The sequence below is a fragment of the Salmo salar genome, chromosome 19 (assembly GCF_965601325.2).
Source record: "Salmo salar chromosome 19, fSalSal1, whole genome shotgun sequence".
NCBI classification, from domain to species: domain Eukaryota; kingdom Metazoa; phylum Chordata; class Actinopteri; order Salmoniformes; family Salmonidae; genus Salmo; species Salmo salar.
The window spans coordinates 11007442-11034787 of NC_138309.1; the positions used below are offsets into that span (position 1 = coordinate 11007442).

At 41.8% G+C, this 27346-nt stretch overlaps 2 protein-coding genes across 3 annotated transcripts; one reads left to right on the top strand and one right to left on the bottom strand.

Moving 5' to 3' along the window:
• Window positions 1-981: 981 nt before the first annotated feature.
• On the bottom strand, window positions 982-14609 carry zc2hc1a (zinc finger, C2HC-type containing 1A). 2 transcript variants are annotated; one of them, XM_014157266.3, is made up of 10 exons: window positions 14481-14609; window positions 13460-13539; window positions 13262-13378; window positions 12949-12984; window positions 7492-7633; window positions 6924-7075; window positions 6688-6790; window positions 6261-6366; window positions 4573-4683; window positions 982-4053 (listed from the first exon to the last, which is right to left on the bottom strand). In XM_014157266.3, exons 1-10 carry the CDS (start codon window positions 14494-14496, stop codon window positions 3918-3920), a joined length of 999 nt encoding a protein of 332 aa, XP_014012741.1. In that variant the 5' UTR covers window positions 14497-14609; the 3' UTR covers window positions 982-3917. The 2 variants fall into 2 exon arrangements, with proteins under 2 accessions (XP_014012741.1, XP_014012743.1); XM_014157268.3 differs by lacking the exon at window positions 12949-12984.
• A 2590-nt stretch (window positions 14610-17199) lies between these two features.
• Window positions 17200-21478, top strand: LOC106578457 (cAMP-dependent protein kinase inhibitor alpha). Its single transcript, XM_082965601.1, has 3 exons — window positions 17200-17416; window positions 19930-20107; window positions 20782-21478. Exons 2-3 carry the CDS (start codon window positions 19957-19959, stop codon window positions 20856-20858), a joined length of 228 nt encoding a protein of 75 aa, XP_082821727.1. The 5' UTR covers window positions 17200-17416; window positions 19930-19956; the 3' UTR covers window positions 20859-21478.
• The last annotated feature ends 5868 nt before the right edge of the window (window positions 21479-27346 follow it).

Consider the following 27346-nt stretch of genomic DNA (forward strand, 5'->3'; position numbering starts at 1 on the left):
TGGGAAACAGCCTAAGTCATGTAGCTACTGGACTTCTCCCTCACAATGTATGGCACCCACTTGGGTGATGCCTCGGCAGCTCTGGGCACCAGTCGTCCTCATTATGAGCCCTTTGCCTCAGCACTCAGCATTCCTCTCAAGCTTCAGGTGACTCTTCAGTTGATGTTTTCAAACTCCAAAAGATCAGGAACCAGCAGCCAGGTGAAACAAAAAAAGCTGGTACAATGTCTAGATGCATCATTCAAACAAAAACAATTTGCCAGCTAGCTAACTAGCTAGCCAAGGCAAAAAGAGTTGACCTGCCAGTCCATCTTCAAATCTGTGAGTTAAAACCCCCATGGATATGCAATAAAACTCAACGTTATAAAACAGCTGATAAAAAAATATATTTAAAACACTTACAAATGATGAAATATGTTCATATTTACAGGATCTCTCTGCTTAGGCTGCTACTGGGGCGCTATGTAAACTATAGAACCAATAATAAGCCCATATGGGCTGGGCACCAAATGGTCTATGACATGGAAAACAAAAAGAAAAACAGATATCAGGCTGATTGAGTTGTGATTGTGTTATCCATGTACTGTATTACATGTATTATATTCTACCAAGGGCTGCAAATATATTTTTATATTCAACTGCAAATATATTTTATATTCAACTGCAAATACCTTTTATGGTGTATTCCTTCTTTAAAGACCAACTAACCCGCAACTTAAGGGACACCTACAACCAGTCTGCTGTTTTTCCCTAGCCACCTCTTTAAGGAATACCTAGGATAGGATAAAGTAATCCTTCTAACCCCCCCCCCCTTAAAAGATTTAGATGCACTATTGTAAAGTGGTCGTTCCACTGGATATCATAAGGTGAATGCACCATTTTGTAAGTCGCTCTGGATAAGAGCGTCTGCTAAATGACTTAAATGTAATGTAAATGTAAAGATGACAACACACACACGTTGAATGACTAATACACAGAAGATTCTTCAGAAATATTTATTGTTAAATGTTTAGGACAGAAGTACAACAGTCAATTTCCAGCATAGGAATGACCTATCCAGTCAGGTAAGCATTGCATTTCATGTAAATAACGCTTGCATCAGGGTGCATTTACACAGTCATTGAAAGTTCTTTAAAATGACACAAATGAAAATGTTTCGATACAGCTCAATATACAGATGACTACAATAACATTAATGATATGGATGAAATTAGATATGAGTTCCTTTTAGTGTAAAAATATTATTTGCCCATATCATGAGTTGGGTAGATGTCTTTACAGTCTTACTGGTGGGCCGCAGTGTGTGCAGGCTTTTGTTCCTGCCCGGCACTAACACACCTGATTCAGCTGAATAAACCATCACGAGCCTTGTCAAGAACAGTAGAATCGGGTGTGTTAGTGCCAGGCTGGGGCAAAAGCCTGCGCAGCCTGTGGGGTCCAGGACCATGATTGAAGATCATTGATGTGGTCTGGGCAACTGGCTGAATGTGACCTGCAGGGACAGTGTTGGTGAGGACTGGTCAGTGCATGTACTGGCCCATACCGTAAATCCCAGATTATCCCATTCAATACGGATTCAAAATTAACATTGAGTACGTTTACATGCACAGTAAGAATTCGACATTAAAACAGACTATAGCAGTTGGCAGACTATGCAGTAGTCATGTAAACACCTTACTCTGATGTTAAAAATCGGCGTACGGTCAAAATCTAATTAAGCATACGGTTTTCTGAGTAATCTTTCAAATTATTAGGACATGTAAACACCTTAATCTGTGTTCCAGCCGTGTATTTGATCAGCGCATGTGTTAGCACCAGCTGAGCCAGCCTCCCACTTTAGTGCGAGTGAAGTGAGTTTGAGTGTCTTAGAAGTAGTTTTCACATACAAACGTTATATGTCCGAACTCAGAATCAAATATGCTTCCCAAAACTAACATGGTCGCTGTGATAGAACATATATATTTTGATTGGCGATTTTCTGCATTTATCAGAGTGCCATCAGGTAATCTGACTATCCACAATAATCGCATTACTGTGTGCATGTAATCATACTCACTGAAGGAAACACAGAACACATGTAGGTAGATACAGAAAAAGGCTTTCACAAAACCACAAACAAATACATTTTGATTGCTTAGTTTAAACAAACACAGAGCGATGAAATAAATTAACCCATTTCCTTGTATACAATATGTGGAAATAGCAGTATATGAATGATGGTCAATTTTAACACCTTGTATCGTATAATTGCATTGGATATGTTATACCGTGTATTGAAACTGCTGCCTTTAAAATCATTTAAAAACCCTGACCTGTACCACAACTATTTAACAGCAATGGCCTCTTACGCTGCATGTTAGTGAGGTTTTTTCTTCATAAATGTTGTTCTGGAGGCAGCGCTGCAGAGTCATAAAATCTTATTTTAAACGTAACCCTTACCCTCACCATAACCCCGCCGCTAAACCTAATGCCTAACCCTAAATGAAGACCAAAAAGCTCATTTTTGTTTTCAGGAATTTTTACAATATAGACAATTTTGACATTGCATCTGTCCTAAGGGGAAATCACTCAGGCCGTGTCGAGACTTGACAGTTCATGCAGCTTTTGTATTCTGATCAGGTCATGTGTCTACACCTACATTTTAATGTGTCTACCGTGTCCACAGTGTGTCCGGATTCCCTTTTTTTCACACTATATTCAAATGACAGTATGCATTCTACAAACGGTGGAATAGCCAAAATATGATAATAACTACTGTCGGTAACTAGCTAGCTAACCTCTGTAGCTAGCCAGCAAGCTAGTGAGCAACACTAAAGGGATTGCAAACGGGATAACTCTAGCCAAAAAAAAAAAAAAAAGTCTAAATATTAGCTAGTTGGCTACCATTTGAGGCCAGCAAACACGTTCCTCTCACACTAGGAACGTATTCCCTCCAACGTTATAATGAAAAGGTGCCTCTCTGTCCCAAAGCACACGTTTTCTGGAGATTTGTGGGAGGAGTGCTGATGATGTTGCCCACTGTTTGCGCTTTCGGTAGCCTGATTGCGTCCAGACTGAGGAGAAATCCGCACACAATGCATCCCTGACCACTTCAGATGTGAACACAATTAGACCACAAAGTGACTTTTGTGCGTCTAGACCCGTCTTTTCAATGCGATCTTCGTATTCTGACAGCAGAAGTCGCATGAAAGTGTCAAGTGTAGACAACCTCAGTTCTGCCTCTAGGACAAGATTCATAACAATAAAAGTTCAACCTGCTCTTACACTGGTCCCAGTAAAAACAATGTGTATTCTTTTCCAAATACTTAACATTAATTCTTCTCATGACTCAATGAAAAGAATGTGTCCACTTTGCCACGTCACACATTCCATTCATCTTCAAGAATTAAACTCCTTTTTTTTTTAAAATCAGTAGTCAATCATATTGCACTTCAATAGTAACACATCGAATATGTGAGGCAGGGGAGAAACGGGTGGGAGGGAGTAGATGGGATGAGAGTGGGTTTCTACCCAGGGTTATACTGGAGAGGGCTTGTAGATCATGGTACATAGGCAGTGGTTGGGATAAGAATGGTTAGGGTGGACATTTGGGGTAATTATGTGCTTGAGTCTTCTGTAGTAAAGCCTACATTACACTGTCAAAATAATGACCTTAACAGTTATGAGAGCTGATATCAAACTGACTTTACGATATTATGAGGGGGGGGAGAAAGAACTCCTGCTTGCTGTGTACTATTTTAGCTAGGTAAGTGTCATAACAGCATCATGGCCCAGGGTTGCAGTGAACTGCCCCCCTTTAATTTACATTTCCCATTTCCCTCCTCTGCACTTATCTTTCCCCCTTTTCTCTATCCTCCTGTCCTCTTCCTCCTTTCTCTCCTTCTCTCTTCTCCTCCTCTATCCCTCACTCTCCTCCTTTAAATACACATCCTACGGACCCCACACTCACAGCAGAACTTGGCCCAGTCTACAGGGTACTTGGTTCCACACTCGTGGCAGAACCTTGACATCATTCCGCCATTATCCACATCGTTTTCACTTTTGACATCGCACCTGAAGTGGAGAAAGACAGGGAAGGGAAAAAAGTAGAGAGTGAGATATAAAACACACACACACACACACACACACACACACACACACACACACACACACAAAGAAAGATAGAGTGGGGAGAGAGCGAGAGATAGGCAATGCATGCATTAATAATGACATCATTACATCTAACGTCAGTGAGAGAGAGAAAGAGAGAGAGAGAAAGAGAGCAGAAGAAGGGTGTTTGAGTTGTCATCCGCTAAAGCGACTAGAAGACATATTGACTATGATGTCACCATGTAAATATGGACAGCAGGACAACACTATTGGTGAATCTTAATTGCATACTCCTTACGTCCTCTCTCCTTGCCTCCTTCTCAAAACCCACTGGTGGAGAAGGTCAGAGGTGAGGGTCCTCTGAGCGATACCAACACCAACCACAAGAGGACAGTGTTTATTGTCTATTTTGTCTAACACTTCCACTACAAGTAAACCATCACATACAATCTCCCAGTCACACTCATACAGGCCTTTTCCTACCTGGAGTTGTATTTGTCTGCACTGTAGGCTTTCCTGTTGTTGAGTCCCCCTGCTGTCTGAGAGATTTTCACAGAGCCATAGGAACCTACTGGACGGGGCTTACCTCCAACACTGAGAGAAGGAAGAGAAAGAGGAGAAAGAAGGGAAGAGTTTTCACTTGTGGTCTTAAACTTATAATGTGTGTTACATATTGACAGGATTTGTTGACGTGTGTTCATGCAGGTGTGTATTTGTATTTATTATGGATCCCCATTAGCTGCTGCTTTTCCTGGGGTCCAGAAAAATTTAGGCAGTTTATACAATTTTAAAAACATTACAATGCATTCACAGATTTCACAACACACTGTATGCCCTCAGGCCCCTACTCCACCACTACCACATATTTACAGTACTAAATCCATGTGTACGTATAGTGCGCATGTTATTGTGTGTGTATATGCATGTGTCTGTGCCAATGTTTGTGTTGCTTCACAGTCCCCGCCGTTCCATAATGTGTTTTTTTTTTTATCTGTTTTTTTTGTTTTTTATCTAATTTTACTACTTGCATCAGTTACTTGATGTGGAATAGAGTTCCATGTAGTCATGGCTCTATGTAGTACTGTGTGCCTCCCATAGTCTGTTCTGGACTGTGAAGAGACCTCTTGTGGCATGTCTTGTGGGGTATACTTGGGTGTCCGAGCCGTGTGCCAGTAGTTTAGACAGACAGCTCGGTGCATTCAACATGTCAATACCTCTCATAAATAAAAGTAGTGATGAAGTCCATCTCTTCTCCACTTTCAGCCAGGAGAGATTGACATGCATATTATTAATATTAGCTCTGTGTTCATCCAAGGGCTAGCCGTGGTGCCCTGCTCTGAGCCAATTGCAATTTTCCTACATCCTTTTTTGTGACCCCTGACCACACGTAGTTAAGGTGCGACAAAACTAGGGCCTGTAGGACCTGCCTTGTTGATAGTGTTGTTAAGAAGGCAGAGCATCGCTTTATTATAAACAGACTTCTCCCCATCTTAGCTACACTGCATCAATATGTATTGACCATGACAGCTTACAATCTAGGGTTACTCCAAGCAGTTTAGTCATCTCAACTTGTTCAATTTCCACATTATTTATTACAAGATTTTGTTGAGGTTTAGGGTTTAAGGAGTGTTTTGTTCCAAATACAATGCTTTTAGTTTTAGAAATATTTAGGGCTAACTTATTCCTTGCCACCATACTGAAACTAACTGCAGCTCTTTGTTGAGTGTTGCAATCATTTCAGTCACTGTAGTAGCTGACGTGTATAGTGTTGAGTCATCCGCATACATAGACACTCTGGCTTTACTCAAAGTTAGTGGCATGTCGTTAGTAAAATTTGAAAAAGCAAGGGGCCTAAACAGCTACCCTGGGGAATTCCTGATTCTAACTGGATTATATTTCAGAGGCTTCCATTAAAGAACACCCTCTGTGTTCTGTTAGACAAGTAACTCTTTATCCACATTATAGCAGGGGGTGTAAAGTCATAACACATACGTTTTTCCAGCAGCAGACTATGATCGATAAGTCAAAAGCTGAACTGAAGTCTAACAAGACAGCACCCACAATCATTTTATCATCAATTTCTCTCAGCCAATCATCAGTCATTTGTGTAAGTGCTGTGCTTGTTGAGAGTGTGTGTGTTAGTGTTGTGAGCATGGTGTGTGTGTACTAACCCTGAAGGTGGACTAGTGAGGCCAGAAGCGGCGCTGCGGTTAGGAGAGTAACCAGACGGAGCGCTCCTCACTGATCCTGCAGAGGGAACCTTACTAGATGAAATCCCTATAGAGACAAGAGGAGAGGAACACAGGGTGTAGACTTAAAAACATCTCAGTCCTATCTCTCCAGCAAAATGGCTTAAATTCAGTGACATTGTATCTGAATGGCCGATATGCCCAGCCCAAGAGGTTTTGTTGATTCAGCTTCAGTCAGTGTGGCCTAGCACAGAAGAGACAGGGTCTACTTGGAGTTGTCCTCTGTAAGACAGAGAGACAGTGTTCTAAAAGAGACTGAGCAGAAATAGAGACAAGCATGTGAAATAACCCCTGGGTTACACCAATATCTGCACCATCATCTGACTGTGAGACACCGTGTGTGAGTTACCGGAGGGCTGGCCCAGGACAGATCTCTGGGGTAAACGGGAGGAAGAGGGCACAGCGGACACAGCAGGAGAGTTAGCCTTCTTCACAGGAGCAGGAGGCTTGAACTGTGGAGCGCACACACACACACACACTTTTGTTTTATGCTGTGCAACACACTCACAGCGCACTTTACTCTCGGTGTATGGCTCACACACTTAATGAGATGTTAAACAAACACACACATCAGTGCTGTCCTACCTGTGTGCGTGCAGGTGTTTTCTTGGTGTCCACAGCCCCGGGTACTTTGGCCTTATTCTGCATGCGAGCGTGCTGCTCCTTACAGAATTTCATGTGTCTGTCTGCTGCATTCTCACTGAACCGCCGCTCGCAGTATGGACACTGGATATAATCTGGAACACAATCGGGAACAAACACAATAACACAGTCACTGGATACAATCTGGAACAAACACAATAACACAGTCACGGATATAATCTGGAAACACATGAAGATATTATGTTGTTCAGTGACCTCAATCTCCAATTTTGTGTTTCAGAGGGGAAATCTCTAAACAAAAATGGCCTGTCTAAAGTTGTTGTTACCTGGGTCATACTGTAGGTGAGGGGGGAGTAAGGGTGTTTTGTTACCTGGGTAAGGGTTGTTACCTGGGTCGTAGGAGGGGGCTGGAGGAGGGGGTAAAGATATTGTTACCTGGGTCGTAGGAGGGGGTAAGGATATTGTTACCTGAGTCGTAGGAGGGGGTAAGGATTTTGATACCTGGGTTGTAAGAGGGGGGGGGTGGAGGAGGGGGTAAGGGTGTTGTTACCTGGGTCGTAGGAGGGTGGTGGAGGCGGGGGTAAGGGTCCCCCATCCTTCATGACCTGAGTGATGCCCTTGGCAGCTCTGATGGTGGCAATGAAGTCCTCGTGTTTCCTGCGCCAGTTAGACTGCTTCTTAGGAGGCTCCGGCTGGAACACGAACACGAACACGAACACACACACACACACACACACTTCAGTAACCCATCCGTCTGGAATGATGAAGGGAAACTGGATCCAAAGTGGTGCCTTTTAATGACTTTAGAATAGAGAAAGAAACCTCTCAGCAACATCTCTCACTTGCTTCTAATACCTAATTCACACAGGATTTACGGTATGTTGCCTGTTAGTTTTTTTTTACAATGCTTATATGCTACCATTTCAAACGGTCCCATTTTTACCACATTATTGCTGGCATAAGCCTTGTACACCTCCCGTGCGCATGCCGGCACCGGTGACGAGTGGGAGTAGGGGTGTGCCGATGTGTCTGGCCTATTTTAATAAGTCCATTGAATATAAACCATCACAAAGAAATGCATTATTCATTTGTTTAGGCAGGTCCTAAGAGACTAATAGAATGGCATATTTTGAGTTTAATTATGTTACTGGTCTGTACTGTCCATAGGCTGCTACATGGCTGTGCCATGCAAATTAAATCAATAGTTCATGATTTTGTTCATTAAAACAGACAAGAAACACATACGTTCCCTGCCCTGACCACAGTAAACACGCATATATTTTATATACTGAACAAAACTATAAACACAACATGTAAAGTGTTGGTCCCATGTTTCGAGCTGAAATAGAAGATCTCAGAAATGTTCCATACGCACAAAGTGTACTACTTTCAAATTTAGTGCACAAATTTGTTTACATTCCTGTTAGGGAGATTTCTCCATTGCCAAGATAATCCACCCACCTGACAGGTGTGGCATATCAAGAAGCCGATTAAACAGCATGATCATTACACAGGGGCACCTTGTGCTGGAGACAATAAAAGGCCACTGTAAAATGTGCAATTGTCAAACAACACAATGCCACGTTTTGAGGGAGTGTGCAATTGGCATGTTGACTGCATGACTATTCACCAGAGCTGTTGCCCGAGAATGTTAATTTCTCTACCACAAGCCACTTCCAACGTATTTTAGAGAATTTGGCAGTACGTCCACCCGGCCTAACAACCGCAGACCACGTGTAACCACGCCAGCCCTCCACATCCGGCTTCTTCACCTGCGGGATCGTCTGAGACCAGCCACTGGCACGCTGGAGAAGTGTGCTCTTCTCAGATGAATCCCGGTTTCAACTGTACCGGGCAGATGGCAGACAGCGTGTACGGCATTGTGTGGGCAAACACAATTGCATTTTATCGATGGCAATTTGAATGCACAGAGATACCGTGATGAGATCCTGTGGACAATTGTCGTGGCATTCATCCGCCGCCATCACCTCATGTTTCAGCATGATAACACAATTCCTGGAAGTTGAAAATGTCCCAGTTCTTCCATGCCTGCATACTCACCAGACATGTCACCCGTTGAGCATGTTTGGGATGCTCTGGATTGACATGTATGACAGCATGTTCCAGTTCCTAACAATATCCAGCAACTTCACACAGCCATTGAAGGAGTGGGACAACATTACACAGGCCACAGTCAACTCTATACGAAGGAGATGCGTCGCACTGCATGAGGCAAATGGTGGTCAAACTAGATACTGACTGGTATTCTGATCCACGACCCTACCTTTTTTTTTTTTTAAAGGTATCTGTGACCAACAATTGACTGATTTCCTTATATGAACTGTAACTCAGTAAAATCGTAGAAATTGTTGCATGTATATTTTTGTTCAGTGTATTAAGAATATAACAGAATAAAATATAAATAATAACTTGTGTCACTGGAATATGTGGAACTGCTGTCATAACAAACAAGGGATATGCCCCCATTTGATTTGAGTTTGAATGTGCTTTAGAAACCTTCGAATCTGCTCTTTCAGCAAGAAATGCAAAATCTGACCTTGATGAACCTTTTTATCCACGTTTCCTACCCTCACTCCGCCTTGTTAGATATCATGCACATTGACAACTTGCTAGCAAACATCCCTGCCAACTGATTGTTTATAGTAGCAGCAGACAGTTATCTAAACAGGATTAATTGTAGCAAATCATGCTCAACAATGTATTGCAGCCTATAGCTTCTGTGACTCCAGGGGCCGGTTAAAAATAAATAAATAAATAAATAAATAAATAAATAAATAAATAAATTGGGGATCAGAATGAGCCGGATTCTGTAATCTTTTTTTTTTCTATCCAGGATCAGATCGATCTGACCGTTTGTGCCGGTTTTTCGGAAAAATAATGGGATATAAATGATTTGTATCAGATACCACAATATCAAGATAAAAGAATACAGATGTTCAGTGCATTGAACAGGCCTACACCTCGCACTGGACAGGTTGAGGTACTACTTATCCACTGTCATAGGAAAACATCAGTAAACTACATGAATAAAAAGGTACCTTGATTAAAAATTATGGAGCCTGCATATCACTTATAAGTAATTAGATGCATTTATTTGACAGTTCTCAATATAACAACTGACCACATACCTATACTGCAGTCAATTTAACATAATTAACTTTTGGTTTTCAGATGTAAGAAAACTATTTTTACTTTCTCACCTTTCTTGGTTGTAGAGCCTTTCACCTTTCTAAACACACCCTGAATCCACCCTTCCAGTGGGATAAAGCTAATCCAGATTTTGGGGATAAAAAAACGATCCTAATCACTACCTTTGAGTTTTGAAAAACGCAAAACCACATACAAAAATGTAAAATTGGATTACTAAATCCTTATCCCTATGCGGAAGATCAGAATCAAATTTTCCAGTTTTGAAAAACGTAATGCTAACATTTAATCCTATCCGATTTGCCAAAAACCAATACGATACCTTTCAAAAAAACTGCCGCATGATGAACTACATGACGATAGCCAAGACAAAATAGCTCGCATGGTACTTGTAAGCTAATTTATTTGCATAACTTTTAATATAACACTTAAAAAAAGTTTAATATTTTTCAGCTAAATTTGCCATTTCACCAGAAGTCTTCATCATCTGAAAACGCAACCCCAGCATCTTTCAAGCGTGCTTGAAATAAGAAATGCACAGTTGTCACTTTTTGTTGGAGCACTATCAACTTGATCTGTTCTTCAGCAAGAAAAGTCAGATTTCTGCCCTCTCCGTTTCCTGATTTACAATATTTCTATAGGCATCATCATTGGTGTCTTTCTCAAGATGCCTTCTGTCCTAATCACTACCCTTTAAGTGTAGAAAAACACAAAAACATTTAATCCTGATTAAAAAAGGTGAGATTGGATTACCAAATCCTTATCCCTAGCCATAAGATCAGAATCAAATTTTTCAGTTTTGAAAAACCCAATTCTAACATGTAATCCTATCTAATTGGGGAAATCCTAGCAGATTACTTTTGAAAAACTGGGAGAAAACCCAGGAGAAAAGGAATAGAGGAGAGGCTTGCGTAATTGCGAAAGGGCTCATCTGGAAAAGAGAGGCTATGTGTAGCTGAAGAAGCTCATTCATATTAACCCATCATTCATTGGCTAAATATTAGGCCTAATACTGCAGTAAATGTATCATCTCCAGCCAATGTGATCACACCAACACATGCTTTCTCTCCTTTCAAACTCCCCACCTTTTAGGCTATTTTGTCTGAAGACAGATTGCCTAACAGTGAGTTGTAGTTAGTTAGAAACCCATAACTTATTAGCTATATATAGGGGTGTTTAAACATTTACCTGTCAAAGTCAAGTAAAAGGATGAAATGGCATATGCTGTGTGTTCCCCAGGCTGAATGTCAAAGCATGTGTGACAATAGACAAGTACAGCTCAGAGCAACATGATTTAAATGGGAAGAATTAACACATTACAAGCACTTCTATGAAGCTTTGTGATTGACAAGGACAAGTTTGATGTCGGACAACAGAATTTTAATGATTTAATGCGTGCCAAAGCTGGTAAAATACCAGAATCGAAGCAGACCAAACTCTTTGGTCATTTAAAAAAAATTGCTGTATGTAGAATATTGTTTGCTATAGCTTGGAAAATAAATAAATGTGACTTTGAATGACAACATCATTTTTAGGGCTGTTTTCTTACAGAAGTTAAATACACTTTGTGTTTTGTTTCCTTGCCACGATACTAACGAGTATTGCGATACTGGTATCGTCCTGGCCCTAATGTAAAGCCCTCTATACCGGTGCTTTAGGTCTTCATGCGATCTGAGACTGACCACTAGCGACAGAAGTGGTTCAGAGTCATACCACTTCACAGTTGGTCACATGACTATCCCAGTGACCTCAAATCAGCCCTATCTGGTTACAGCTCAGATCAGATGCTTGTTTCCCTCATCAGTGATTAAACTGGGTTTTATACAGAGTACACTACAAGTGCACGTCCAATACGTGCAACCTCCATTTAAGTGCAATTCACCAGTCCCAATTCAAAGGGATTATTTATCCTCCAGATATCTGTATGCTCTGGTTTAGTGCACTAATTTAGGACAGTCCCAAGCCATTGCATTTACCATGACGTTTAAGTGCCAAAAGAGTACATATTTTCAAGCCCTGGAGAATAGTGCCATTGGTGTGTATTAGATTCCTAAATAGAAATGAATGTTATAAAGTACGTACCAAACTAACCACAGTATATACCTGGGATTTGGTTTATCCCATGAAAACGACACTACTGGAGAACACACCTAGGTTCCCTCCCAAAAGTAGTGCACTATATAGGAAATAGGGTGCCATTTAGGACACACCATCGCCAATTATTATTCTGGTAGCCAGCAGGGAGGGAACTGCTGTCCAGGACATAATACAGCATTGTTTTCCTTTTCAGTTTCCATTAAAATGCATGTCAGGCAGCGTGGCTAGCTGTCAGAAGCAGTAGAGTATAGGATGTAGCCTAAGCATCTAGCTACTCCTCGTCAAGCAGACTACTGTTATCACCTAGATTTAGACTACACAACAAGCAATAGTCTGAGGAGTTGAGCTAAAGCACATACAGACAGATATGGGACCAGCCTAGGAGCGTATAGCTCTGGTTTGGATGGCCCGAGCACATACAACTTAGTTCTGAATGCAGGAGAACTTTTAGTATTTATTACCTTTCCGGTTTAGAAAATGGATTGTAATGAAAAAAAGATCATTTAAAAACTATCTGTTAAAGAATAGGGAAAGAGTGGAAGGGGATTAGTGCATGCAGTTGTTAGATGACAGTCTTGGATTGGTCAGATATTCTGACCAGACCACTGTTTCAAATATAGAGCTTCTGACACAATAGAGCAAGATACAGTGCAAAAGGACCAATACATTTTTGAATACCTTATACACACAGCAATTTTGTGTTACCAACACACAAACGTAAAATAATGACTATTCAACTTACTTTCACAGTCTTAGCAGTGGTGGTAGAAGTGTTTGACTGAAATACATAAGTGGTTTAAGGTGTATAACAAATGATCAGGAAACAAAAATGTTGGTCACATTTAGCTAACAAATGTGGACTTGTTTCACAGAAGAGTGGATCCTTGTCTAAACCCATCACTAGGTCCCTTCAACAGCCTCTTTCACTGTGGTCTGAGGCACTTTTTGTCATGTCTGTAGCCTAACAGTTATTGGAGCTGTGTGTGTGTGTGTGTGTGTGTGTGTGTGTGTGTGTGTGTGTGTGTGTGTGTGTGTGTGTTGTTATGTTGTCTCACCTTAGATTTGATGGGTTTGATAGTGGAGATCTCTGTTCCCTCAGCTCTCTGCCGGCCAGAGTCAAACACCTTCCTCTTCTTAGCTGCTGCTTTCTGACAGATTGGGGTATGTTTCTTCTACAGGGCAAGAAGGAAAGGGACAGGGAGGTTTAAACCTCAAAATACACGTACATGCTATAGTGTTGGTGTGTGTCTTACCAGGACTTTAGTGAAGAAGCTCCTTCCACATATTTTACAGGGGATCAGCTCTTCGTTGGAGGGCGGAGCCTCTTCCACATCTGTACAGAAGTGAACGGATGCAGAGAAGATGAAGAGCTGTCATACAATAGCCTTGGCTAGGATACACGACCAGGGGCATAAGAGTACTTGACAGAAATATGCTTAGGCCTAATGGGTAACAGAATATCTGGCAAGCAGGAATATAGCAACGCTATTTGTTTGTGTGAAATTTATTTTAGCAAATTCTATTCTATTTTAAATGATCAGGTAGGCACCCTGAAACATAACAGCATTTGACAGAAATAAGAAGCGAGAGGTGCCAGGTTTAAGCTAAATGTATTCAAATAACAAACACTATTATGCACTGGTTCAAAATAGCATCAATAATTGCATGAAATAGTAACGTTAGACCATTAGTCAGAATGGCTAAATAATATAAATGCTTCATTCTAGCAATGCATCAAGGGTGTTGGTTTCAGTGGCTTTAAGGTTTGAGAAGCATTTTAGATGTAGCTAGCTAGGTTGTGCCAGACCCATTTTTAGGCTATTGTTTAGGTTATGAGATAGAATAGCCTAGATCAATATGTATTCTAACAATATTAGCTAGCCGGTTAGCATGAGGCTGCCAAGCGTGCCATTCCAAGCAAACAACATGTCCTTTCTTCAAGCGCTGTGGCCTATGAAAGGCTATCAAATAGCTTTAGAGCTAGCAATCAGCTATTCAACTATTAAAAACAATGTAAACGCATGCATTACGAACAACCAGTGCCACCAATATTGGGATAACGCCCTAACCATAGCGTCATACTGCGCCCTGTTTTGGCCAGACACCGCAAAGAAAGAGATCGGTAAACCAAAAATAGTGCAGTTCTGCGGCACTGAAAAATCTCCGAAAATCAACACAACAAAATAAGAAGTCGCATTGAAAACCTAGGATTTATTCAACAGTAAAATCGATAACTGTTTATCTCCTCAATTTATTATTTACTAAACGTCTTACCTTCAAAGTCCTCCATCTCTCTTGTCTGTGTCGGTCGCTGATTCTGCTGTAGCAACTAACTTGTCTAGGAGACGACACCACATCCCAACATCCGAGGATTTCATTGGCCATTCCTGCAGTGTTTATTTTGAACGGCAGGTGGGGCGTGGGAGGCAACCCTTTCCCTCTGTCTCTGGATTGAAGTTTCAAGTTTTAATGTCACGTTCACAAGTACAATGAGTGAAATTCACCCAATGGGAAGAAAGCTCATTCCATAGGCCGACTTGGCCCAGTTTAATTTCTAATTTGCTAACATCAGCACATATCTTTTGGGGGTTTACTGTTTTAGCCTATAAGAACATAAGAACATAGCATAATGTAATATTTTGTCAGGGCAAAGATAACATGGCCTATAATTTAAACAAACAATTCACCTGACTGTTGGTAAAACTGCAGTATAATCATTTAGCCTTGATTTAGGCCTTTATGTCAATAAACTTGAGCAACCAGACTTCCGTATTGAACACATATGTTGACTTGAATGGGATCTTTCACACGCTGCCACAATAAACCACATTCTTAGGCCTCAATATGTTTTTCTTCTTGGCTGTGCGGGTCAGTATCTCACACACTGACTGCTCAGTGCTCTCTCTCTCTAGCTCTCTCTTGCTCTCTCTCTCGCTTTCTCCCGCTCTCTCTTTCTCCCGCTCTCTCTTTCTCTCTCTCTACGCTCTCAATTCAATTACATTTAAAGTGCTTTATTGGAATGGTAAACATATGTTTATATTGCCAAAGTAAGTGAAATACATAATAAACAAAAGTTAAATAAACCTTAAAAAGTGTACAGTAAACATTACACTCACAAATGTTTCAAAGGAATAGACATTGCAAATGTCATATTATGGCTATGTACAGTGTTGTAACGATGTGTAAATAGTTAAAGTACAAAAGGGAAAATAAATAAACATAAATATGGGTGGTATTTACAATGGTGTTTGTTCTTCACTGGTTGCCCTTTACTTGTGGCAACAGGTCACAAATCTTGCTGCTGTGATGGCACACTGTGGTATTTCACCAAATAGATATGGGAGTTGATCAAAATTGGATTTGTTCTCGAATTCTTTGTAGGTCTGTGTAATCTGAAAGAAATATGTGTCTATGGACCTACTCTCTCTATCTCACACACACACATGCACACACACACACACACACACACACACACACACACACACACACACACACACACACACACACACACACACACACACACACACACACACACACACACACACACACACACACACACACACACACACAGATGTTGACAATATTTGAAAAGAAAACTGGGCCTTCCGAGTGGCGCAGCAGTATAAGACACTGCAGATCCGGGTTCCAAACTGGGCTGTTTCATAGCCGGCCGTGACCGGGAGACCCATGAGGCGGTGCACAATTGGCCCAGCGTTGTCTGGGTTAGGGGAGGGTTTGGCCAGCCGGGATGTCTTTGTCCCATCGCGCTCTAGCAACACCTGTGGCGGGCAGCAAGGTGTACGGTGTTTCTTACATGTAAGGGATTACAAAAAAACTAATTTACAAGCAAAAATATTGAAATTCGATTACAGATAGTTTAGAAAAACTAGATGATTACTTTTAAATTCAGAAAGAAAAAATCTTTGATTCTTCTCTGTTTTCTCAATGATATTCAAATCAGAATTGAAAAAAGGCTTAAGTTTAAGTACAACAACAAAAATAAGATAAGAAAACTGGGAACCGACAATATCTGTAGTTCCCAATTTCCAAGAGTAGGCCTATCAGATGGTTTTTTTTAAAATCTTATACTGAAATTGTTACAAGTGTCAGTCCCATGTTTCATGAGCTGAAAGAAAAGATCCCAAAAATGTTCCATACGCACAAAAAGCCTATTTCTCTCCAATTTTGTTCACACATTTGTTTACATTCCTGTTAGTGAGCATTTCTCCTTGCCAAGATAATCCATCCACCTGACTGGTGTGGCATATCAAGAAGCTGATTAAACAGCCTGATCATTCCACAGGTGCACCTTGTCCTGGGGACAATAAAAGGCCACTCTAAAACGTGCAGTTTCGTTACACAACACAATGCCACAGATGTCTCAAGTTTTGAAGGAGCGTGCAATTGTCATGCTGACTGCAGGAATGTCCACCAGAGCTGTTGCCAGAGAATTGAATGTTCATTTCTCTATGTTAAGCCAACCTCCAACATAATTTTAGAGAATTTGGCAGTACATCCAACTGGCCTCACAACCGCAGACCAGGTGTAAACACGGCAGCCCAGGCTTCTTCACCTTCGAGATCGTCTGAGACCAGCAACCCGGACAGCTGATGAAACTGAGGAGTATTTCTGTGTATAAAAAAGCCCTTTTGTGAGGAAAACTCAGTCTGATTGGTTGGGCCTGGCTCCCCAGTGGGTGGGCCTATGCCCTCCCAGGCCCACCCATGGCTGCGCCCAAGCCCAATCATGGAAATTCATAGAATAGAACCTGATTTATGTATTTCAATTTAGTGATTTCCTTATACGAACAGTAACTCAGTAAAATCGCTGACATTTTTGCATGCTGCGTTTATATTTTTGTTCAGTATATATTGAATTATATTATTGAGTTGAGTGTAATAATTTATTTTGTTAGGCCTAATACGAATAGCGTTATACAATTTAAATAGGTCTACATCTTGCACTACAGTAGCCTAATTGCACAGGCGAGCCAGTGCACGAGCAGTGACCAACCACTGAACCATTGTGCCCAGCGCTCAAACGTCATGCCCTACGTGCGGCCACTGCGCCCGTCGTGCAGCAAGAAAGGTCCGGTTGCATCTGGAGAAGCGAGTCGCGACGTAAATCACAGACGACAGTCGACTTCCTCATGTCGCTGTGTGATTGACCGTGCATAGCAGCTTCTGTTTGGAAGTCCTCAGCACACACAGGTAAGATTTTAATGAGATTTCAAGCTTCGATTTCGGTTTGTGTTACCTGTTTAAATGGTGCCGCTTTCGCTCTGCCTCACAGGTTGTCAAGCTACAGCTTTTAGAGAAGTCTTTGTCAATAGCTCAGCGACATTTTCTGCTGTTTTCATTGAGCCTGGTTGGAACATGTCTCCTTGTTGTACAAATGCAACATCGCCACACATTTGATTACAGTGTTGCCAAACAGCCGGATGTTTGCTATTACAGGGTTGACACATTGTAACAACAAATTACACGCACTGTCGCGCTCTTTAATGCACATTCGTTTGAAATGAATTAACATAGGCTCGATAAATATTATAATGACCATGCAATGATTTCCCAAAGCCTTATAACTAATACGGATAATGAATGGTTTTGTCAGAGATGACTGGACTATATGTAGGCCTTCTTCAGTCTGGACTACCTAACCACAGCTCTGTCATCATATGTAAATGACATGTGAGCGAGAGTGGGGGGGCACAGAGGAGAGATCTCCAAGCCTTACATTTCTATTCAGCCGTAAATACTTTCTTTCATGCCATGGATCCAATCTGTTCCCTCAGATTGCGTCAGACCTATGAAAAACCAGATTCAATGCTGCATGGTAAATAGCCTGTGTTCATCAGTTATGGTCATTAAGATATGAATACTGATGGATGTGTGGCTGTCTGTACACATTTCACTTGTTGAATTATTCAGCTGAAGGCAGTTTGTCTGAAGGCTATTTTAGGAAGGCTGTTGCCCTTAATACTACAGGGACATGCTCTGGCATCTTGCAAATGGCATGTTCCTTGGCAATGACTACACTTTTGTCAATCAGTAAACAGGGAAAACACACACAGAGCTCATAGTCTATGCTGATCTTAGCTCCTCGGGTGTATTGTTGTATGTAAAACACAAATATTTCAGATTGCCAGGTACATCCCAGTCCCACCACTAAAAACCAGTCATGTAGCCTACACGCCACATTGAACTTACAGGAAAGGAATGTACAGTATGTCTCTAAGATGCTGTACTTCACGCCACAAATCTTAGCATAAAGTGTTTTCCACACCAGCGACGATGAGTATTGATAATGCCAGCTATCCCAGTTACAGTAATAGATACTGTATATCAGTCGTCCTTCTCAGTCCCCCTCCAATTCCTGATTTAAAAAAAATATATATATTTTTATTTTAATTTTGTTTTTGTTTTTTTGTGCTTCTGACACACATATGCAATACCAGGATCACATGGACATTAAGACATATCAAAAAGATGCTGTCTTTATACCGTAAACACTCAAATAAATACTTGACGCAAATACTCTGTTTTTTTAGTATCAATTGTTTATTTCCCCGCAAGTTAACCTTATTCTCAAATAAGTATTGTTGATGTAACAACCAATCCAAAGGAACCCCAGTTTGGGGTGACTGAGTTCCTCATTAGTAGTGAGTGACCCAATGTTTACTAGTCCAACAGCTGTTTACCATCGCTGCCACGGTGACACCATTTTGAGCATCACAGCTGAGTGCCAAGCAGCTGAGAGGAGGATAGAGGCCCAAAATAGCACCCTGCGGTCACCCTTTTGCACTGCATTCTGGGTATAACCTCTCTCTAATAGGGTGTTATCATGTCAGCAGTGGGGCTTAACCTCAATCTCCCTGGCAATGGTTACTGTATATGAAATCATGTTTAAGGATTTGGATTTTGTCCAATGCATGCTAATACTAAACAATAGTGTTTCTTTCACTGGGTGAAGAATTGTAGAATATTAAGAAATAAAGTTGCTTTTGAATTCAGAGGTGTTAAACTGTTCATAAGGGAAGGTGATGTCAGTGATGGCAATGCCACTGAGTGTGTGTTTGTAGTGCAAGGGTGAAATTGGTGTAGATATTGACTTTATAAAACGCATTTCCTGCAATTCTGCGTAGTTTGACATGACTTATTATGCCTCTATTGAGGGGTATATGGAGGGGTATTTTGAAAACACAATATAGAGGATGATGACCCAATATAGAGGATGATGCCTCCTCAGGAGGATGAGCTGGTCAAACAGCAGTCTACTCGCATTAATATTTTTTTTTTATGAACGGTATACGCCCACACCATTCTGTTGGGGTATGCCCACCCCATTCCAACACAGAAAAGCTGCTTTTTAACATACCATTTTTTTTGGAAGGAAAACTAAGTAATTATTTCACTTATTGTAATTAATTATAGGTCAAATTTATAGAAATCTGTTAACACTGGACAGTTACTTTAAAGCTAATTTCCTGCTATTTTAATTTTTTATTATTTTAAATAAATGACATGTCCCCCTAACCCCCATGGCAATTTCACTTATGTTGTAGGGACTGGGTTCTCTGGGTGCTAACTAAAAAAAAACAGCAAGGCTTTCCCTCTGGCTCCCCTCTGCAGATGGCTGGTTTATGGCACAGGGTAATCCCTCCACCCCCCTGGGAGACTGCATGTGTGTTTACATTGTGTGTGTGTGTTCCCCTGTCTCCCAGGCCCTGCTATGTTGAGGTGTATCAGCTATGACTGATGTGGAGGCGACATATGAAGACTTCATCGCTTCACAGCGGACCGGCCGACGGAACGCCGTACACGACATCCCACAATCCCCTGAGGCACAGGGACCCAGCGACCTATCACACGACCTGGCTCAGCTCAACATCAACAAATCCTGTGAGAGCATTGGACACACTCTGTTTCAAAACTTGCCTAGCATAATTCACCTGTTGGTCAGGAAGCTGATGAAAGATGCATTTGGTGTTTCAACTTGAGACAAAATCCAGACTTGCCAGGACCTGTGTTTTATAAATTGGGCTATATTATCTCTTCATCTCTTTCTGTTGCGGTGCAATGTGTTGTTTTACATGACATATGGGAGAAAGTGTGACAATGCCAAGATAATGCCAATTTGGCCAACGCAGGAAGTTGAAACCGACAGGCGGCCAGACGAGCCATGTGTTTCCCTTGATAACTCACAGGGAGAATCTCAATTGCATATTCCTCAGCCCTCTCTCCTGACCTTCTTTTCAAAACCCATTGGATGAGAAAGCCAGAGGACCCTCCCCTCTGACCTTCTCCTCCAGTGGGTTTTGAGAAGGAGGCAAAGAGAGAGGACGTAAGGAGTATGCAATTAAGATTCACCAATAGTGTTGTCCTGCTGTCCATATTTACATGGTGACATCATAGTCAATATGTCTTCTAGTCGCTTTAGCGGATGACAACTCAAACACCCTTCTTCTGCTCTCTTTCTCTCTCTCTCACTGACGTCAGATGTAATGATGTCATTTAGAGTCATTATTAATGCATGAATTGCCTACCCCCCCCCCCTCTCTCTCTCTCTCTCTTAGGTGAAGGAGAGGATGCTGAAAAGAGCCAGGCCCCGTCAGAGTCTTCATCCCAATCAGAAGAGGGGGGTAAAGAGTAGGAGGGCTAGCAGACGATCAGTGGTCATCAGTGGACAAACTGCTGCTCTTTTTCCAAACTTCTAATCTGTGAACTGATCTTTCACCCTACTATCGTCCAGTAGTCCCTCCCCAACTTCTCTCAAAACTCTGCCCTGAGCCAATAATATGAATTGTTGGGGTTACTTAGGCAGCCGCAGCACACTGAGCCCTCTGTGCTGGTCCGCGTCCCAACAGTCTTAAAAAGCTCCCTTTCCTTACCTACTTTCCTTCTAAACCACTGAAGCTGAAATTAGATGAGACCCCAGTTCCGATTCTCCCAACTCTCCTTGAAGTGTGTACACTTCAGGGGAACAGGAAGAAACGGAATGAATGGGAAGGACAGAATTGGAGTGATATGGTACGGCAGATGAAAACTATGTGGTGGAATCTTACCCATTGACTTTTCGGTGGTCCTTCCTAAAGGAAAGGAAGCCATTTAATGTGGTTGGGACGTGGCTGAAGATGTTTTCAATAGAGGAAGTGGAACTTACCTAACCAGCCTTGGGGATTCTCTATGGTTACCACTCTAAACACAGAACTAAACTGTAACAATGAACAGTGATTGGACACTGACTCCAGCTCTTTCCTCTCTGCCCTGATGCCATTGGCCCAGGCCCCCTGTCAATCATGTGGACATCCTTACAGTAACAACAACCTCCTTTCACTCTCTAAATGATTGAACCTTCATTTAACCAAGAGATCTCCTGAGCTTGAAAACCTCTTTTACCAGAGACTTGACAAGGCACGGCACTGGGGTTGGAAACTAAAATGACATATACATTGACATGACGTGATAATTGGACACACTGACACACTAAAAGATGGCCGTTAATTTCGCTGCACTGTTTTGCTCGTCTCCAACAGGTTTGCTATGTAAGCGTACACTGCTAGCTGATGTCCCCTCCATAGCGTGTGGCTGATCAGTGTGTTTACTGTCCCATGGTTGTGTCCTGTCTCACCCACTGTACCAGGAATTGAGCTGTGACTTACTCTTTTTTTTATTTTTTATTTTTTTTGTCTGTATTTCATCAAGTTATTAATCCAAACTCATAGGCTACAATTTCCGTAATGGATTATTTAATCAGTTTGGATTAGTAACTCGTTACGAGAAGAACACTAGTTTTGAAGGTGAGACTGACATCTTTGCTCGACGCCATTGTTGAGTTGTTTGTTTGGATGTACAAATAAAGATCATTCATCATTGATAGGAGACTAGTGAGTTTATTGCCAGTGGCTCCCTCTTGTGGTCAACACGGGCTTGTGGTCTACATTGTCTTTTTGGTATTGCAGTTCAGACTTGGTGACAGCCAGCTTCACTCTCTGTTCCACTGCCATGTCTCTCAGCTCAGTCTAGATGTTAAGGGTCATCTGGTTAGCTTCAGTGTTTTGGCTCTTGAAACTGTTCAACACCAGTAGAGCTATACGGCCCCTGGTTTGATAAGACCTAGCAATGTGCTGTTAGCTCAACCTTTATCAGGATGCGTCTATGTCACCCCTATCATTAGAAATGTGAACATTGGCTCGCCCATATGTTTGATATATTAATGTAGGACCAGCCCACTATTATGAGAGCTCTCCTGGCTTGCCCCGGGTGATCAATGTGTAAATCAACCCCTGACAGTACGTAATATAATGACAGGATGGACAGCTGACCGCAGTGCCAGACCACGTATAACAACACCTGCACAGGATTGGTACATCCGAACATCACACCTGCGGGACAGGTACAGGATGGCAATAACAATAGCCCGAGTTACACCAGGAACGCACAATCCCTCCATTAGTGCTCAGACTGTCCGCAATAAGCTGAGAGAGGCTGGACTGAGGGCTTGTAGGCCTGTTAGGCAGGTCATCACCAGACATCACCGGCAACAACGTTGCCTATGGGCACAAACTCACCATCGCTGGACCAGACAGTCGCGGTTTTGTCTCACATGGGGTGATGGTCGGAATCGCATTTATCGTCAAAGGAATGAGCGTTACACCGAGGCCTGTACTCTGGAGCGGGATCGATTTGGAGGTGGAGGGTCCGTCATGGTCTGGCGTGATGTCACATCATCGGACTGAGCTTGTCATTTCAGGCAATCTCAACGCTGTGCGTTACAGGGAAGACATCCTTCATGTGGTACCCTTCCTGCAGGCTCATCCTAACATGACCCTCCAGCATGACAATGCCATCAGCTATACTGCTCGTTCTGTGCGTGATTTCCTGCAAGACAGGAATGTCAGTGTTCTTCCATGGCCAGGGAAGAGCCCGGATCTCAATCCCATTGAGTACGTCTGGGACCTGTTGGATCGGAGGGTGAGGGCTAGGGCCATTCCCCCCAGAAATGTCTGGGAACTTGCAGGTGCCTTGGTGGAAGAGTGGGGGTAACATCTCACAGCAAGGACTGGCAACTCTGGTGCCGTCCATGAGGAGAAGATGCACTGCAGTACTTAATGCAGCTGGTGGCCACACCAGATACTGACTGTTACTTTTGATTTTGAACCCCCCCCCCCCCCCCCCCTTTGTTCAGGGACACATTATTCCATGTCTGGAACTTGTTCAGTTTATGTCTCAGTAGTTGAATCTTGTTATGTTCATACAAATATTTACACATGTCCGGGAACGTTTTTGCTGAGTTTACAATTATTGCAACTTCCACAAATGTAATAACTGTAGTTGGATTGTAGGCTGTGCCAATGTTGTAGACCAGGGTGGTTTCAGTATTATAGGGACCCACATATCTTCCATTCATCAAAGCAGTATAGAAGGCCACCTTTGGTCTGTCTGTGAGCACAGGAGATCAAACACACTGCTAGATTGACTGTAGCATTCATCATTTTGAAAGATGAACATTCCAGCCTAATATTTATTTCTAATAAGTATAGGAAGATCAACTATTGACTGTTCATACACTGACTATTCCAGAAGACAACATTAAAGTAGTGTATCACTAGTAAGGGAATGCTTCTCTACTTTTAAATTAGAGTATGAAGCAGGACTGACAGGGCAGGGATCCATGTTTTCTGGACGGTTACTTCTGCTAAACTTGAAAGACTCATTAACACTATTATCCCAGAAACCCTAGACCCACTCCAATTTGCATACCGCTCAAACAGATCCACAGATGATGCAATCTCTATTGCACTCCACGCTGCCCTTTCACACCTGGACAAAATGAACACCTATGTGAGAATGCTATTCATTGACTACAGCTCAGCGTTCAATACCACAAAGCTCATCAGTAAGCTAAGCGTCCTGGGATTAAACCTCTCCCTCTGCAACTGGATCCTGGACTTCCTGGTGGGCTGCCCCCAGGTGGTGAGGGTAGGTAGCAACACATCTGCCATGCTGATCCTCAACATTGGAGCCCCTCAGGGGTACTTGCTCAGTCCCCTCCTGTACTCCCTGTTCACCCAAGACTGTATGGCCAGGCACGACTCCAACACCATTGTTAAGTTTGCAGGCGACACAACAGTGGTAGGCCTGATCCCCAACAACGACGAGACAGCCTATAGGGAGGTCAGGGACCTGGCCGGGTGGTGCCAGAATAACAACCTATCCCTCAACATAACCAAGACTAAGGAGATGATTGTGGCCTATAGGAAAAGGAGAACCGAGCACGCCCCCATTCTCATCGACAGGGCTGTAGTGGAGCAGGTTGAGAGCTTCAAGTTCCTTGGTGTCCATAAGACTCCTGAACAGGTAATGAAATGGCTAACCAGACTATTTGCATTGTGTCCTGCTACAATGCAAATTGTGTCCTGCCAACCCCTCTTTTACGCTGCTGCTACTCTCTGTTTATCATCTATGCAGTCACTTTAACTATACCTACATGTACAAATTACCTCAATTAGCCCGACTATCCGGTGCCCCCGCACATTGGCTACCAGGACTATTTGCATTGTGTCCCGCCACCCCCCCAACCGCCAACCCCCTCTTTTACGCTGCTGCTTCTCTCTGTTTATCATCTATGCAGTCACTTTAACTATACATTCATGAACATATTACCTCAATTAGGCCGACTAACCGGTGCCCCCACACATTGGCTACCCGGACTATTTGCATTGTGTCCCAAAACTCCCCACCTGCCAACCCCCTCTTTTACTCTGCTGCTACTCTCTGTTTATCATCTATGCATAGTCACTTTAACTATACCTACATGTACATATTACCTCAATTAGCCCAACTAACCAGTGCCCAAGCACATTGACTCTGTACTGGTACCACCTGTATATAGCCTTGTTACTGTTATTTTCACTGTCATTGTACTGTTTTGTTTTTTATTTCTTTACTTATCTATTGTTTACCTAATTTTTACTTAAATTGTGCTGTTGGTTAGGGCTTGTAAGTAAGCATTTCACTGTACGGTCTACACCTGTTATATTTAGCGCACGTGACAAGTAAACTTTGATTTGAGTCTTCTTGGATATGATGCTACAAGCTTGGCAGACCTGTATTTGGGGAGTTTCTCCCATTCTTCTCTGCAGATCCTCTCAAGCTCTGTCAGGTTGGATGGGGATCTGTCGCTGAACAGCTATTTTCAGGTCTCTCCAGAGATGTTAGATTGGGTTCAAGTCCGGGCTCTGGCTGGGCCACTCAAGTACATTCAAAGACTTGTCTCGAAGCTACTTCTGCTTTGTCTTGGCTTTGTGCTTAGGGTCGTTGTCCTGTTGGAAGGTGAACCTTCGCCCCAGTCTGAGGTCCTAAGCATTCTGCAGCAGGTTTTCATCAAGGATCTCTCTGTACTTTGCTCCATTCATCTTTCCCTTTTACAAGCTTTTACGAAGGAGAAAATCATGTAGGCTATGAGGATTATACATTTATATTCATAGCTACAGCCATTGTAACATGAAATAGATGACAATGGCCAACTCGTATTTTTTTCAAACTGCTTCAACTGATTGATGTTGCAGTCTGTTAAAACAGTTGGCTCATAGTTCAATGTTTGTGAGTTCTAATCAATCAATCAAACACTTTTATAAAGGCCCTTTTTACATCAGCAGTTGTCACAAGGTTTCTTTATAAGCAAGAAGCCTAAAACCCCAGAGGGCAAGCAATGCAGATGTAGAAGCACGGTGGCTAGGAAAAACTCCCTAGAAAGGCTGGAACATAGGAAGAAACCTAGAGGAACCAGGTGCCGGAGGGGTGGCCAGTCCTCTTCTGGCTAATGGGGCAGATATATATATATATATATTTTTTTTTTTCTTCTTCAATGCCTTTATTTACATTATTCATCCTGTGCCCACACAATTCTGAAAGTGAAAGCATGCCTGTGAGAAGTGTCGCCCTGATAGTAGTTGTTGGTTGTTATACTGTACCCAAGTCCAATCCATGAGTTAATTTGATCATTGGAAAAATGCATACTGCGTAACTACTGCAATGCGGGTTGGATTTAATTGAGCCACTAATCTTCATTTTCAATAAATGAGAATTTACATTTCAAAGGTTTTTCACACTGCAAGTGGCAATAGTTATCCGTAACTCGGCGCCTTACCAATATGAACAAACTGTACAGAGCCATATTGTTTTGCGATGCACATTATTTTATTGTCAGAGCGTGCCAGTGGACTTCTGGTAAGTATGCTTTAGTGAGAAAGCGCTGGGATCAAGTACAACTACGTTTACCCAATGGGGTAAAGTACTTAAGTATACATACTTTAAAGTTCTACTTGAGTCGTTTTTGGGGGGTATCTGTACTATACTATTTATATTTTTGACAACTTTTAACTTCACTACATTCCTAAAGAAAATAATGTACTTTTTATCCCTCACACCCAAAAGTACTCGTTACATTTTGAATGCTTAGCGGGAGAGAAAATTGTTAAATTCACACACTTATCGAGAGAACATCCCTCGTCATCCCTACTGCCTCTGATCTGGTGGACTCATGCTTTGTTTGTAAATGATGTCTGAGTGTTGGAGTGTGCCCCAGGCTATCCATACATAAAAAAAAAAATGTAACGTATATAAGGAATGTTTTATTTGTACTTTTACTTTTCATACTTAAGTATATAAGGGCAATTACATTTACTTTTGATACTTATGTATATTTAAAACCAAAAACTTTTAGACTTTTACTCAAGTAGAATTTTACTGGATTACTTTTACTTGAGTCATTTTCTATTAAGGTATGACAATTGGGAACTTTTTCCACCACTGCGTTTACCTGCCCCCAAAATGTATATTTATGACTGGTTATAAGAGATCCCTACCAGATTTCAACCAGTAAATGACATCTTTATCACATCTGATTGTCAAAAAATCACTTCATAGGGCTCCTTTATTTATTTAACCGTAATTTAACTAGGCAAGTCAGTAAAGAACAAATTCTTATTTACAATGAAGGCCTAATGTATGGAGTAAAAAGTACATTATTTTCTTTAGGAATGTAATGAAGTAAAAGTTGTCAAAAATATAAATAGTAAAGTAAAGTACATACGTCTTTTTTGGGGGTGTAAGTAAAAATACTTTAAAGTACTACTT